The 13,762-nt window shown below is 38.8% G+C and overlaps 1 protein-coding gene and 1 pseudogene across 1 annotated transcript; both read right to left on the bottom strand.

The window, feature by feature from the left end:
* Positions 1-517: 517 nt before the first annotated feature.
* Positions 518-3,622, bottom strand: LOC115690208 (basic transcription factor 3-like). The gene is made up of 6 exons (XM_030616480.2): positions 3,486-3,622; positions 1,691-1,758; positions 1,213-1,361; positions 1,077-1,133; positions 933-971; positions 518-847 (listed from the first exon to the last, which is right to left on the bottom strand). Exons 2-6 carry the CDS (start codon positions 1,756-1,758, stop codon positions 660-662), a joined length of 501 nt encoding a protein of 166 aa, XP_030472340.1. The 5' UTR covers positions 3,486-3,622; the 3' UTR covers positions 518-659.
* Positions 3,623-4,129: 507 nt separating this feature from the next.
* LOC130138916 (organic cation/carnitine transporter 1-like) lies at positions 4,130-5,399 on the bottom strand (annotated as a pseudogene).
* Between the last annotated feature and the right edge of the window lie 8,363 nt (positions 5,400-13,762).

Genomic DNA, 13,762 nt, shown 5'->3' with positions numbered 1-13,762 from the left:
AAATAGTGCAAGAGACTTGGATAGTTGTCAAACTTGGGAAAAGTACAACCATGTTTAAGGTGTTTAATGTATCCGAGTGTAATACGGATGGTAGTTGTGAGGAATGCCTAATCTGCAGAAAACGTGGTTTCCAAGTTGGTTTGGAAATTCTCGGCGTGTAGTATTGTGACCAGTATTGTGACCGTAGATTGTTATATTTGAGAAGTTAAAGTATGCAAATCCGCATCGAGTAAAACAGAGCAACTTAACAGTTGAAACCTATGTGTTTCCAAATCCCGGTCAAGCATACAGACAGCCCGAAGGGTCATTTACTCAGATCAGCATGGAACTTGTGGTGCGGACGAGAAGGAGCATCCAATATGATTCGAGAAGTTCAAGCAAAGCTAGATTTTGTATGAAACCCCAACACCCACATAAAACTGCTGCTTACTTTATGATAACGTAAAACTCAGAGACCTGAAGGATCCGCATCTGAAGCGCCAATAATACATGATTTAGCCAGACAAATATTCAGCGATTTGAGTAAGAGAACTGCTCAGATTTCACAAGGCTCACGAGATTAAAACAATTCGTTGAAAGTAAAATGGAAAGACAGACGAGAGAAAATAAGGATTTTAATAGCACTACAAGTATTGAAATGACAATAATAATCCCTCTCTCTAGGAGGCCTGAGTCGCCTGACCCTCACCCTCTTCAGCGGCAGCCTCAAAGGTCTCGCCAGGTACAAGCTCAGGGACTTCGTCATCGTCGTCATCCTGCGCAGTGGCACCAGAACCAGTGGCCGCACCAGGCGCCTGCTTCTGGAATTGCTCTGCCAACTTCCTCAGGTTGTCCAAGTTATCAGGACCTGCATTATCTCCCCCAAGGAAAATTAAACATACACAGTCGCAAAGCAAATAAAACATCCATTAGTAAGAGAACACATGCATCACCTAATTGGTTAATGATGCCAGGGAGGATATCCTGTAGCTCTGCACGTATAAGGAATTCATGTCAAAACACATGTCAATACCATGTGTAAACTCTGGCATTTTCAAATCCCATTATTAACCAAGGAGAGAAGGAGAAATGCGTACTCTTGGTCTGAGGAGAACCACTAACTACCCAGGTATTTGCAGCAATGGACGCTTGAACTGCGTTTCCAAAGTAGAAAAATCATCACTCAATCCTAATGAAATATCATTCGAGTTTGCAATTTGAAAGGTATCTCACCTTTGGGATTCAAAAACTGGATAACTACATCATCCTTAAAAATGTTGACTTCTTCAATCGCAGGGATGGCATTCACCCCAATTCTCTTCAGGGTGCTTTGAAGCCTTTTATCATCTGTCGTGGTGGTCTTATGAACAGCCTTCTTCTTTCTGCAGTTGAGACCACCAAATGAGTAACGACAATCAGATGGCATCGGAACAGAGATCTTTATAACCAAGCCACAATTAAATGACAAATGCATGTTAGAAGTCCTATAAGGAAGGAAACCCTCACTTTCTATCTGTCAAAAAGAAAGGAGACCCTCTCTTCGTGTGACATACATAAAGTAGCATTTTATTAGGCTCATTTCAAAATTTCACGAAAACTTATAATCTGCCAAACGGATGTGAACATGCAAAGAAAATTGCCGTATGCTGATAGACCCAGATTAAGACACATCTAGGAACATCTGACTTATGAGTAGGACCGACTTCCAGACCTTCTCACGGTACCCTTTCCACCAGTGCGGACAGAACCCGCCATCTTCATAAGCCTCTCCCTATTCATCTGCATGGTAAAAAACGGCTAAGCAACAGTACAAACAACTTCAAAGCCAGAAACTCAGAAACACTCAAGGCATAATAGAAGTCGATAGAACTGTGGAAAGGACTGCACAAGAATCACCAAAAGACCAAGTACAGGATCACTGGACGACCAAAAAACCCAAATATAAAAGACGGAAAGAATAATGGCAATGCAGATTGTGAATTAAGATCTCAACTCCAACAGCATTCTCTTCCGAAAACCACTCTAGTCTGTCCAGTACATATGACGTCGTGCAATTTCCAGGACAAGTAATATATAACTGCCCAATCATTTCTTCAAAAGATGACACTGTTTCCCGTTGCTCAAATACTGGTTAGTAGTTTTCTTGACTGTCAACTAAGACGGAACACAAACTCTAGTTATTATCTCTACAGCCAAAAAAAAATGCAAGATAATCAGATCACAAAGAAGGGCCAATGTCAATCATGTTCTTTATGCGTAATTCAAACTTACTAAATCAGAAAATGCCCTGATAAAAAAAAAAAAAAAGACAGCAACCATGCCTCATTTATTTCTAACGAGGGTCGGCCACAGGGCCCACAACACTATCAATGACACATGCCAAAAAAAAACACATTGACACAGATAATAGATGAACAAATAAGACCAAAAGCAACAGAGACACCACGGTTAAGATAATCACCCCAAAGGTCAACCATAAATGAAGAATTTGAAACACTCAAACAAGGACCCACAACACAAAACCAAACTAAGCACAAATATAACCTACACAATTACGCATAACTTAAAACAAAAGACAACTATAAGAAAAGCCTCAAAGGCTCAAACACAATATCATAAAATGCTATAGCTAATAAGCTAACAATACTCTGCCTCTAACGGTAGAACACTAAAAACTTATAAAATAAAGCCAGATGAGGATAAAATGCAAAAACTTAAATATGTGAATTCTACATCATTTCAATTAAAAAAAAATGCCTAAGGTCTTAGACTAATCATACATAGCAACATTTGCAAAGGGACTGCTTTGACACAACAACAAATATATTGAACTTCTACCCGCTCTAAACATCACAGTATATACCGCCCTCGCTTTGACACTTTTAGAATGCTATCAATTGCTAACCAAATTATTCAGTCTCACAATGACTAAAACAAGTCATAATGGTCCCTACACCGAACTCTTCCTACTACTGAGCAACAGCAGCTGACTCCATGCCCACAAACAAAACCCACCTCAATTGCATCCATCCAACCAAGTTCAACCCACCCACTCAGCCACAAAACTTACAGAATATACAAGAGGGGACACGAGGCTAACCGCGTTACATTACCAGCTGAATTACTTTTTCTATTCTCATTTTCCAGACATTCACATTACACAATTAACCTGAGAAGGAAACATCTAATACTCGAGCCAGAGTGCTCATCTTTCTCCACGGCTTCCGCATCAACCAAACAAATGAGCAAGGCAAAGTGTTAGAAAGACACCGTCTAGAGCCTACACCACGATCCAAGACCAAACCCAGAAGACCCCATCTCTTAAAACCTCCAAAAAGCAAGGACAAGACAAACAGCAGCAGAAATGCAAGAAGATATTCCAACAAACCCAGCAATCAGAAGTTCCAACCCTAACCACAGATCAACTAACGGCTCAAAAAGATACTGCCCCACGACTCAAAGAATCGAGGGCAGAGTCAAGTTCGCGGTGGAGGAGATGGGTTTACCTCCGCTAGGGTTTTTGGGTCCGACTGAGGAAGAGCGGAGGGTTGGGGTTTTGGGGGAAGGAGAAGAAGAAGAAGAAGATAAGAGAAGAGCGAGAGAGCCCTCAGACGGCGCTCGCTATAATTTAAGGATTTTTGCCCTTCGCTTCCCCAAAGCCAAGGTTTTCCGACTGTTCCGCTTGATGTCCTTACCGCGATCGGACGGCCGAGACACGGCCTCGCGGGACACGTGTCCTGATCATGCGGGTCCTTGTGAGTTGGTGATTGCTTGCATAGATTTCGTAGGTATGTGCACTCGTTTTGTTAACATGAAAGAGTCATTTTGTTAAGATATAATTAATTATTCGTGTAATGGCAATTTAACCATTCTACTTACAAATTCGTGCGGATGAAATGAAAATCCCTAAGAAACAAATTATTACATATCTACGAAAATAATTCAGTCTCTCACACGTGCAATGTGTTGATATTCGTTTCGTTCGAAACGCGTGTTCTCTTATAAAATTCCCACTCGATACATTTTTTAAAGATATACGTAAATTCGAGCGCTTCACATCCGCGATCATATATGAATATTGTTATTAAAAAAATCATGCGAAAATTTTCGTAATTTCAATAAATATAAGGCTGATAACGTTCGTGTACTACTAATGGGGAAAATGACATAAAATGGTCCATAGATTGAAGACCGCGGGGATTTCCATCATCGCGTTGAGGGCCACTGTGAAGTAAAGATTGAAGTTGAGGTTCTCGACATTTAATTGAATGCCTAAGTAGACGAACCCGAGCCCGAAACCGGCTGACATTACCGGGATCATTCTTTGAGCAGCCCATTTGGTCCTCCACAGGCTCTCTTCTGGTTCAGCTGCCATTGATCCTCCTCCGCCCTCGTCTTTGCCGATCGTTTTCGAGGGAGACGGATTGGAAAGGACTAGATTTGAGGGCAGCTTGTTCCCATTGAGCCTTGCGAACTTCTTCAACACGTCGAGCACTTCTCCATCGCAGCCCTTGATGAGAGGCCAGCGCGGCAACTCGGAAACAAAAGGGACCAAGAGACAGCAATAGAGCAGGGGAAAGACGGATATTATCTTGTACAAGTCCCTCCAACAACTTCTCGTCGGATAAGCGATCAAGGGGAGAGAGAGGAACCCGACGGTGATGAAGAAGAAGCCATATTGCCCGACTTGCCCGCACCATTTGCGGCCGACAACTTCTGTGGAAAGGACAAGACAGTAAATGCCGATTCCCGATCGAGCGAAGCCATTGGTGAAGCGGAGGAAGGCATACGTCCATACATTAGGCGAAAGAGAGGTGAGGAAAGAGGTCAATGTCATCAAGCCGCAGGCAATCAGCACTGTTCTCTTCCGGCCTAGCCGCGCATCGGCCAAGTGGCCATAAACAGCAGATCCTGCGAACGAAAAACTGAATCGTGATTTGAAAGGAAACCCATGAGAAATGTACTTTTGAGTAGTGGCAAAGCATATGACTTTGTGAACATGTTCATCAATCAAATGTACCTAACAAAGAGCCGAGAAAGAAGAGAGAGATGGGTACGGCGGCGAGGAACTTGCGGTCGCAAATGAGACCCCATTCGGCGATCACCGAGCTGGTGTTGCCACCAGCCCACTCCCAAGTCCCTAGCTCGAATTGACAAACCGAAGTGAGGGTGCCTTCGTCTCCGCTGGCATCGATACACGAACCCGGCGATTTGCACCTCCAAGCCGACGGCTAGGCGTCTGTGAAGATCGTGACCAGTGCGCTCTGGGAGTCGAATATCCACGCGAGCGACACCAAGAACACGTGCAGCAGCTGTGAGAACCCGAGCGACCCGACGTACTCTTCCACGACTTCATCCATGGTTATCTCAAGCTTCGCAGGCGGCAGCGATGCGCTCTGTGCCAGGTTGATGTTCATGTTGATGTAGCTAGCAAGGATCATCTAGAGGGGGTGAATAGGTCATCTTAAATGATTTTGATCAATTTAAGCGAAAATGATTGATCACAGTTGAGTCTAAATAAAATTTAGATTCAAAACAATTTATATAGACAATGCTCTTGATGTGCAGTATGTAAAGAAAGAGATAAGGGATAGAAAAACTGCACACAAGTATATAGTGATTCGGCTTATAGCAAGCCTATGTTCACTCTCCCACGCTGACAATCTACTGGCTGGATTTCACAATGTAATCAAAAGGAATTACAGATTCTGAATGACAGCACTCTTGTGTATGATAGGACTCTCTATCTCACACAATCACTCTGACAAAGTGTCCATCAAGATCTTAATGTTTAGCTCAAGAAAGACAAGAGAAAGGATTGGAGTATGCTCAGACTTTGGACTTGTTGATTCTCGATTTCGTTCATTGCCTTCTGCTTCTCGTAGGTCTCCTTTTATACTCCTCCACTACCAAACTAACCGTTGGACAGTTTTCAGAGGATTATCTTCCAATCTTCATCTTGGACAAATTTGTATAAAATGGATTGAGTAGTCGTTGGTTGACAAAATCTGAATCCCGCTGATTCTGGTCGCCCATACAATCAGAATCTTGATTTCCATAAGTAGAGCTTTATCCGTTGTAATGCATACTTGTCATAATGTTTGATTGTCAATCAATTAGGCTGAGATTGAGTCAATCAAAACTTTCCTTTTGTGAAATGCATGCCAGATCACTAGCTATTGTGATTCGTTCCGAATGAGTTTTGCTTCTGCATCTGAAAAACTTCAGCGTCTGCGTCTGCATAATTTCTGCGTCCGAAGAATTTCTGATTCTTGCTTTACATTCAAAACCTGAGTCAGCGTAGGTGTTCAGTAAAATCTGAATCTTTCAAAATTAAAGTCTGAATGACTTTTATGGTAAAGTTTGAACTTCTTAATTCTGAGTTTGAACTTTTAGTTCTGAAAACTTGTAAAGTCTGATATTTCCTTCCGAACTTCCAGAATATATTAACCTGGAATGGAATGCATGTCAGATTCACAAGATAAATATAGAAAGTTTTGTCAGCTTCAAAATTTATTAGGAGTTTTCCTCAATAATCTCTCCATTTTTTATGGTGACATAACTTCCATGCAGATTCAATCAATGTCAAATAAATTTGAAGAAAATAATCATATTAATCGCATGAAACACAGATACAAAATAAACGTGCAAACTCTTAGGCTCCGTTCGTTTGGCGGAAAATATTCTCCTTTTGGAAAATATTTTCTCGGAAGTCATTTTCCTGGAAAATGTTTTCCGAACATAATTTTCCGGTGTTCGGTGATCAATATGAAAAAGTTTTGGAAAATATTTTTATTGCTGGCGGCCGACGGCGGCGCGCGGCGCGGCGCGCGGCGGCGGCAGCGGCGCAGCGGCGCCGCGACCTTAGTGAAGAAGAAGAAGAAGCTCCGGAAAATGATTTTCGCTTTTGAAGAAGCGGAAGTCATTTTCCATAGACTTAGGCTATTTTGTGAGGGGAAGGAAAATATTTTCCCACGGAAAACGTTTTGCCCAAACACTAAAACCCGGAAAATATTTTCAAGGAGAATATTTTTCCAAACGAACAGCCTTAAGATCTGTGTATTTCTCTTCCTTTGAGTATAACTCTGCATATTGAAATGTTAGTACGATAATATCTGCATAATCTCTCTCCCTTTTTGTCATCAGCAAAAAGAATAAAGCAATAATAAGCAGAATAATGCACTGATATGAACCATCCAAACAGTCTAACAGAGGCAAATGTTAAGAATACATAACCAGTTTGGAAATAAGAATGGTTTAAAAAGAGGGTATGAAAAGCAGGTTATTTCTTTGATGGGGTTCGAACAAGCTGAAAGTTCTCCAAGATAGAAACAGCTTCCTCAATCTTGGTAGAACATTGACCCATAGCTTTCTCCATATTTGTTGAACATAGAGCAATAGCTTCCACAATCTCTGCTTTGTCTTTTTTTGCCTGAAGACGTTGAGTCTGATTGTTTTCCTCAACAATTTTTTGAAGATTCTTCACGTCTTCTTTAAGTGCAGCTTGTTTCTCTTTTATTTCTAGCAGAAGGGTCAGAATGGTCATATTGTCTGAAATCTGTCCTTGAACATTTTTCGGTGCATGCTATTTAAACTTATCCCCTGTCTCTGTTGGAATCTCCCCCTGAAAATCTACCTGTCCTACAATAGTATTTTCATTCAAAGTCACTTCAGGATTAAGTGGAGATTGACTTACATCTGTCCTCTGTGGAATATCATCCTGTTGATGCAAATGTGAGTCCCCAGATACTGGTTCTGAAACATTTTCAGTAGGTTCTGAAACATGTTCTGGACCAACATTATGTCCTATTCCAAGGTGTTCTGATTCATCATCTTCATTTCGGAGAAGAATTCTTCTCTTCTTACTGTACACCCTTAATGGACTTGAAGACACAATCTGCTTTCTTGCTTTTTCTTTTCCTTTTCTTTCTTCTTTGTCTTTGTCGTTTTTCCTGCCAACAGATTTTGATTCTGACCGCTGAGCACCCTTTCCTCTGTCGGTACTTGCTCTTTCCTTTTTATCATCAAAATGCTTAAGATTCATCTTGGTAAGTATCTTTTCTCCAACAAACATTAAAGGAACAAAGGTTTTACACAAATCATCAGGAATAGTTATGTGTAAAAAGATAAAGATTCTAGAGATTAGTGCACCATAAGGAAGTTGGCCCTTGTCCTTTTGGAGAGTTCTGTACATGTGAAAAATGATAATGTGTGGAAGAGAGAAAGACTTTCCATTCAGAATGGCCCAAATAAGCTTGATTTCAGACTTGGACAAGTCAGTCTTGGAAGCAGCTTTAGGCCTTAAGCAATTGATAATGATCTTATGCAAGATCACAGTTCTTCTGGTCATATCAGAATATGAGATATGGCGTTTAGAGCCTCTAGCAAAATTCTGATTTTCTGAAGCCGCTTTGGAGGCATCTTCTAGGCTCACTTCTAATGGAGTAAACTTGTAATTTTTCGCTCCAATAATCAGAGCCAGATCTTCCACTTTCAAATCATACTTTTTATCACCAACAGTGAATTAAAGCCAATTTGGGGACAGAATGGAAAGATTTGAGTAAAAACAAGCAGTCAGTTCTGCATATACATGTGCAGATTGCAGACAAAATGCATAAATACCCAATCTTTCAAAAAGATGTTTCACAGAAATGCCAGCCTTTTCCAGATAGTCGAAATCCACACTACGATGATTCATAATCCCTCTAGCAAGTAGCAACTGATAGTATACATTGTGCTATGTATTTCTGAATAAACTGTCATTACCTTGAACACCAGACACAATTCCAACCTTCATCTCAAAGTTATGAAACAGTCTAGCATCATCATCAGGAATCGTAAATTTAGATGCACTGGTAGACTTTCTTGTCAGAGGGAGTGAATGGTTCCCCGACTTTCTCTTTTCCCTTCTTGGAAGTAGTCTCCTTTGGAGTAGTACTAGCCTGATCATGATCAGTTCTGGAGGAAAATTGAGAATTATTTCGCACAAGACTTTCTTCAGTATGAAAGTTGTTATCTTTTAGACATTGACGAAGAACCGATGTAGAGGCATTGCTGCGTTTCAACCTTTCGTATGCTTTCCACACAAGCTTGATATTACTGAAACGAAAATCAGTTTTGCCCGTAGTTTTTGGTGGAGACGATGGTTGTGGTTCTTGTGGTATCGCTTCTAGAGGATCTTGGTGGTGGTCCGATTCTGTGTCTAATATCTCCATGTATTCTGCTGGTCCTGAATACTTTGAATCTTTGTTGAGAATGCGCGATGATCGTCTTTTGAAAGGCATTGCGATTCACAGAGACAAAAAGATTTGATCTTGGAGAAGGATGATAAGCAGACTCTAAGTGTCGTGATAATCGGGAGTGAAAGGGTTCGTACTGTTAGGGTTTTATAAAAAGAAGATGACGGTTTTTGGAAAGAAAAACCGCTTTTAGAAGTTATAAGAAGTGATCCTATTATATATAAATGGTAAAAAAACTATTTTAAGCACACTCAATCAATCAGATAAATTATAATACATACCCGATTTGCTTCCAAGAGTAACATGTACGAAAATATCTTGCCAGAAATGCCAAAAATTTACCCGCGAAAATTTGAATTAAGGACGTACCTCGCTTTTGAGTCTGAAATGGACATTCAAACGAAGAACATTTGAGTCTGAAAAATTCCTGTTTAACAAATACTTCAAGAAAATGGGTAAGTAATGCATAGTTTATTTTTAATATATTCAAATGAAGACTTATCAAGAGGTTTTGTGAATATATTAGCTAATTGATTCTTAGAATCAATAAATTGAATATTCACATCACCATTATAAACATGGTCTTTAATAAAGTGATGCTTGATTTCAATGTGCTTAGCTCGTGATTGAAGAATTGGGTTCTTGGTCAAATTGATAGCACTTGTGTTGTCACATTTGATTGCAACACTTGAATCTTCAATAGCAAAGTCCCGCAACTGTTGTTTCATCCACTGAATCTGTGCACAACAACTTTCCAAGGTCACATATTCTGCTTCTGTTGTAGAAAGTGCAACTGTGTTTTGTTTCTTTGAGTACTAGGAAACCAATATATTTTCAAGTAGTTGGCATGTTCCTGTAGTGCTTTTCCTGTCCACTTTACAGCCAGCTAAATCAGCATCAGAATAACCAATAAGAGTAAAATATGATTATTTGGAATACCAAAGACCTAACATTGGATAAGTTCCAATGTATTTGATTATTCTTTTAACTGCAGAGAGATGTGATTCCTTTGGGTCAGATTGAAATCTTGCATACATACAAACACTAAATAATATGTCAGGTCGAGATGCAGTAAGATATAACAATGATCCTATCATGCTTCTATATACCTTATAATCAACCTTTTTACCATTTTCATTTTTGTCCATTTTGGATGAATGAGACATAGGAATGTCTGTTTTCTTGCAGTTCTGCAATCCAAACTTCTTGACAATCTCCTTTGCATATTTTTCTTGGCAAATGAAGGTTCCATCCTTGGTTTGTTTCACTTGTAATCCAAGAAAGAATGTCAATTCATCCATCATACTCATCTTGAACTCATTCTGCATATTCTTAGAAAATTCTTTGCAAAGCAGTTCGTTAGAAGATCCAAAGATGATATTGTCAACATAAATTTGAACAAGTAAAAAATCCTTACATTTTCTCTTAATGAACAAGGTTGTATCAACCTTACCTTTTCTCTTAATGAACAAGGTTGTATCAACCTTACTTTTTGTGAAATCATTTTGCAGAAGGAAGTTACTTAACCTATCATACCAAGCACGAGGTGCTTGTTTTAGACCATAAAGGGCCTTTTTGAGTTTATATACATAATCACTCTTCCTTGGTTCTTCAAAACCAGGTGGTTGTTCCACATATACTTCTTCTTTGATATAGCCATTCAGGAAAGCATTTTTCACGTCCATCTGAAACAATTTAAAGTCATGAAAACAAGTATAAGCTAAAAGTAGCCTAATGGCTTCTAACCTGACAACCGGTGCATAGGTTTCATCATAATCTATGCATTCTTCTTATGAATAGCCTTTTGCTACAAGTTTTACTTTGTTTCTTGTGACTTTTCTTTTGTCATCCAGTTTGTTTCTGAATACCCATTTTATTCTAATTACTGGATGATTTTCGGATCTTGGCACAAGTTTCCATACTTTATTGATTATGAACTGCTGAAGTTCTTCCTGCATAACTTCGATCCAGCTTTCATCTGATAATGCTTCACCAATTTCTTTTGGTTCTATTTCTGATATCAACGCAAAGTTGCTGATGTTTTCCTTGTGTTTAGATCTAGTCTTGATGCCATCTTCTATTTCTCTAATGACGAGGTTCTTCGGATGACTGAATTTATGCTTCCAGTTTCTTTCGAATCTCTCCTTCTGAATATCATTAGATTCTGAAGGTTCTGATTGAGTCTGGATTGAACCTTCTTTTCCTTCTTCTACAGATTCAACGATCTTTGGAGATTCTTGTTGAGCTTCAGATAACTCTTGAATATTGGGAGATGGTTCGGATTCATCTTTCTGAGTCTGAATATTTTCATCAAACCTCACATTTATTGTTTCTTCCACAGTCTGAGAATTCTTATTGAAGACTCTGTATGCTTTACTAGTAGTAGAATATCCAAGGAAAAATCCTTTATCTGCTTTCTCATCAAACTTACCAAAGCGGTCATTTGGATTTTTGAGTATAAAGCATTTACAACCAAATACACGAAAATATGAAATACTGGTTTTCTACCTTTGTAAAGCTGATATGGGGTTTTCTCAAGAATGAGCCTAAGAAAAACTCTGTTAATGATATAACAAGCTGTAAAAACTGCTTCTGTCCAAAAATGAAAAGGAATCTTGCTTTCAATCAAAAGATTTCTTGCCATTTCTTGCAAAGAACGATTTTTCCTTTCCACAACACCCTTTTGTTCTGGTGTATACGGAGTAGAAAAATTGTGTTGAAAGCCATTTTCCTTACAGAAATCTAAAAAACTTTGATTTTCAAATTCTCCCCCATGATTAGTTTTAATGCTGAAAATGGTATAACCCTTTTCATTATGAACTCTTTTTGCAAATCTTGAAAAATATGAAAATGCTTCATTTTTATGAGCAAGGAAGAACACCCATGTAAATCTTGTGAAGTCATCAACAATAACTAAACAATATTTCTTACCACCAATACTTTGTGTTCTGGTTGGTCCAAATAGATCTATATGAAGAAGCTGCAAAGCACGATTAGTGGAAACATGATGTATAGACTTAAAAGAGCTTCTTACTTGTTTTCCTAGAGTGCAGGCATTGCATAACTCTGTTTTCTTGTACTTCAAATCTAGCAGATCTTGAACCAATTTCTTGTTTGAGATTTTTGAGATTTGTTTCATACTAATATGCCCCAATCTTCTGTGCCATAGATCTTCATCCTCTTTGATTGAGATCAAGCAATGAGTGGAGTTTGGATTGACATCTAGAAGATAAATATTGCCATGTCTTCTTCCTGTAAATATTTGAGAAGAATCTTTGCTTGTTCCTGAGCATGTATTTTCTTGAAAGTTGATTCTGAAGCATGTATCACATAGTTGGCTTATGCTTTTCAAGTTGTAGTTGAGTCCTTTTATCAATGACACATCATTGATTGTGAGTCCTCCAATTTCAACTGTTCCTTTGCCAACTATCTTTCCTTTGTTATTTCCTCCAAAGGAAACTTTTCCACCATTCAGGCTTTGTAGTTTAACGAATATGCTTGGATCTCCTGTCATGTGTTTTGAACATCCACTGTCTAGGTACCACTTTCTTTTTCTCTTTGTGGTAACCTGCAAAATTCACAACCACTCAAGTTTTCTTTGGTACCCAAATTTGTTTGGGTCTTTGCGAATTAGTATAGGTTGTCTTAACAAAGTCTCTTCGAATTGGTCTCCAGACCTTAGGACATTCATTCTCAAAGTGCTGTGGATTTCCACATTTTGAGCACTTGAGTGCACTTCGGCCAACAGGTTTGACAAAGTTCCTTTTAAAATGATTTTTATAAACTTGTCGAGGAGGTCTTTGCCTTAATCTCTCCTTGACTTTTGGAAAATCAATTAAATTGTCACTTTCCTTCACAAATCCAAGACCAGATTTGTTGTAATAAGGAATTTGTATAGAAAGAATATGCTTCAACGTTTCTGAACCTTTTGAAAATTTGGAAGTAATTTCTGAAAATTCCTTTTTCAAAACAGCATTTTCTTTGGAAAGTAAATCTCGATTTTCTTTGGAAAGTAAATCTCGATTTTCTTTGACTTGATGAAATTCTTTTTGAAGGAAATCGATTTTTTCTTTTTGTGAAATATCCTGTTGCCTCAATGATGAATTTTCCTTTTTTAATGAAGAGATTCTTTTAAGAGCAGGCTTAAATTCAAAGCATAGTTCATCAATGTAATTTGACACTTCAATTGGCATTTCAGGATACTTTACCTCAATTTCAACTCCAGCACTAGAATCTGAATCTGAGTCTGAGTCTGAGTTGGCCATCAGACAGAAGTTTGAGATATCTTCATCACTGTCTTCACACTCTGTAACACTCCAGGTTTCTGATTTTAAAGCTTTCTTTGCTTTCTCAAATTTGGTCTTTTTCTTTTTCAGAAGTGGACAATTTGGCTTGATATGTCCACGTTTCCTACAATGAAAGCAGATTACTTCGTTTGATTTTTCTGTTTCATCGAGAGTCTTCTTCTTCTCAAAAGGCTTCTTCCTTTTTAGGTTTCTTCCTTTGATTTTCATCTTCTTGTACTTCTTTATGAAGAGAGCCAG

The sequence above is a fragment of the Syzygium oleosum genome, unplaced genomic scaffold, assembly GCF_021117445.2.
Source record: "Syzygium oleosum isolate NSW1041296 unplaced genomic scaffold, Sole_v2.1 Sole_v2.09, whole genome shotgun sequence".
NCBI lineage: Eukaryota > Viridiplantae > Streptophyta > Magnoliopsida > Myrtales > Myrtaceae > Syzygium > Syzygium oleosum.
The sequence above is the reverse complement of the archived record's forward strand: the minus strand, read 5'-3'. Positions and strand labels throughout refer to the sequence as shown.

Bases quoted from the DNA above. Each gene is read 5' to 3' on its own strand.
- LOC115690208 (XM_030616480.2), bottom strand. From the start codon at position 1,758: ATGAATAGGGAGAGGCTTATGAAGATGGCGGGTTCTGTCCGCACTGGT. The intron at 1,362-1,690 runs GTCTGGAAGTCG...TCTCAACTGCAG, and splicing joins GGAAAGGGTACCGTGAGAAG to AAAGAAGAAGGCTGTTCATA. The intron at 1,134-1,212 runs GTGAGATACCTT...TTGGAAACGCAG, and splicing joins CCAGTTTTTGAATCCCAAAG to TTCAAGCGTCCATTGCTGCA.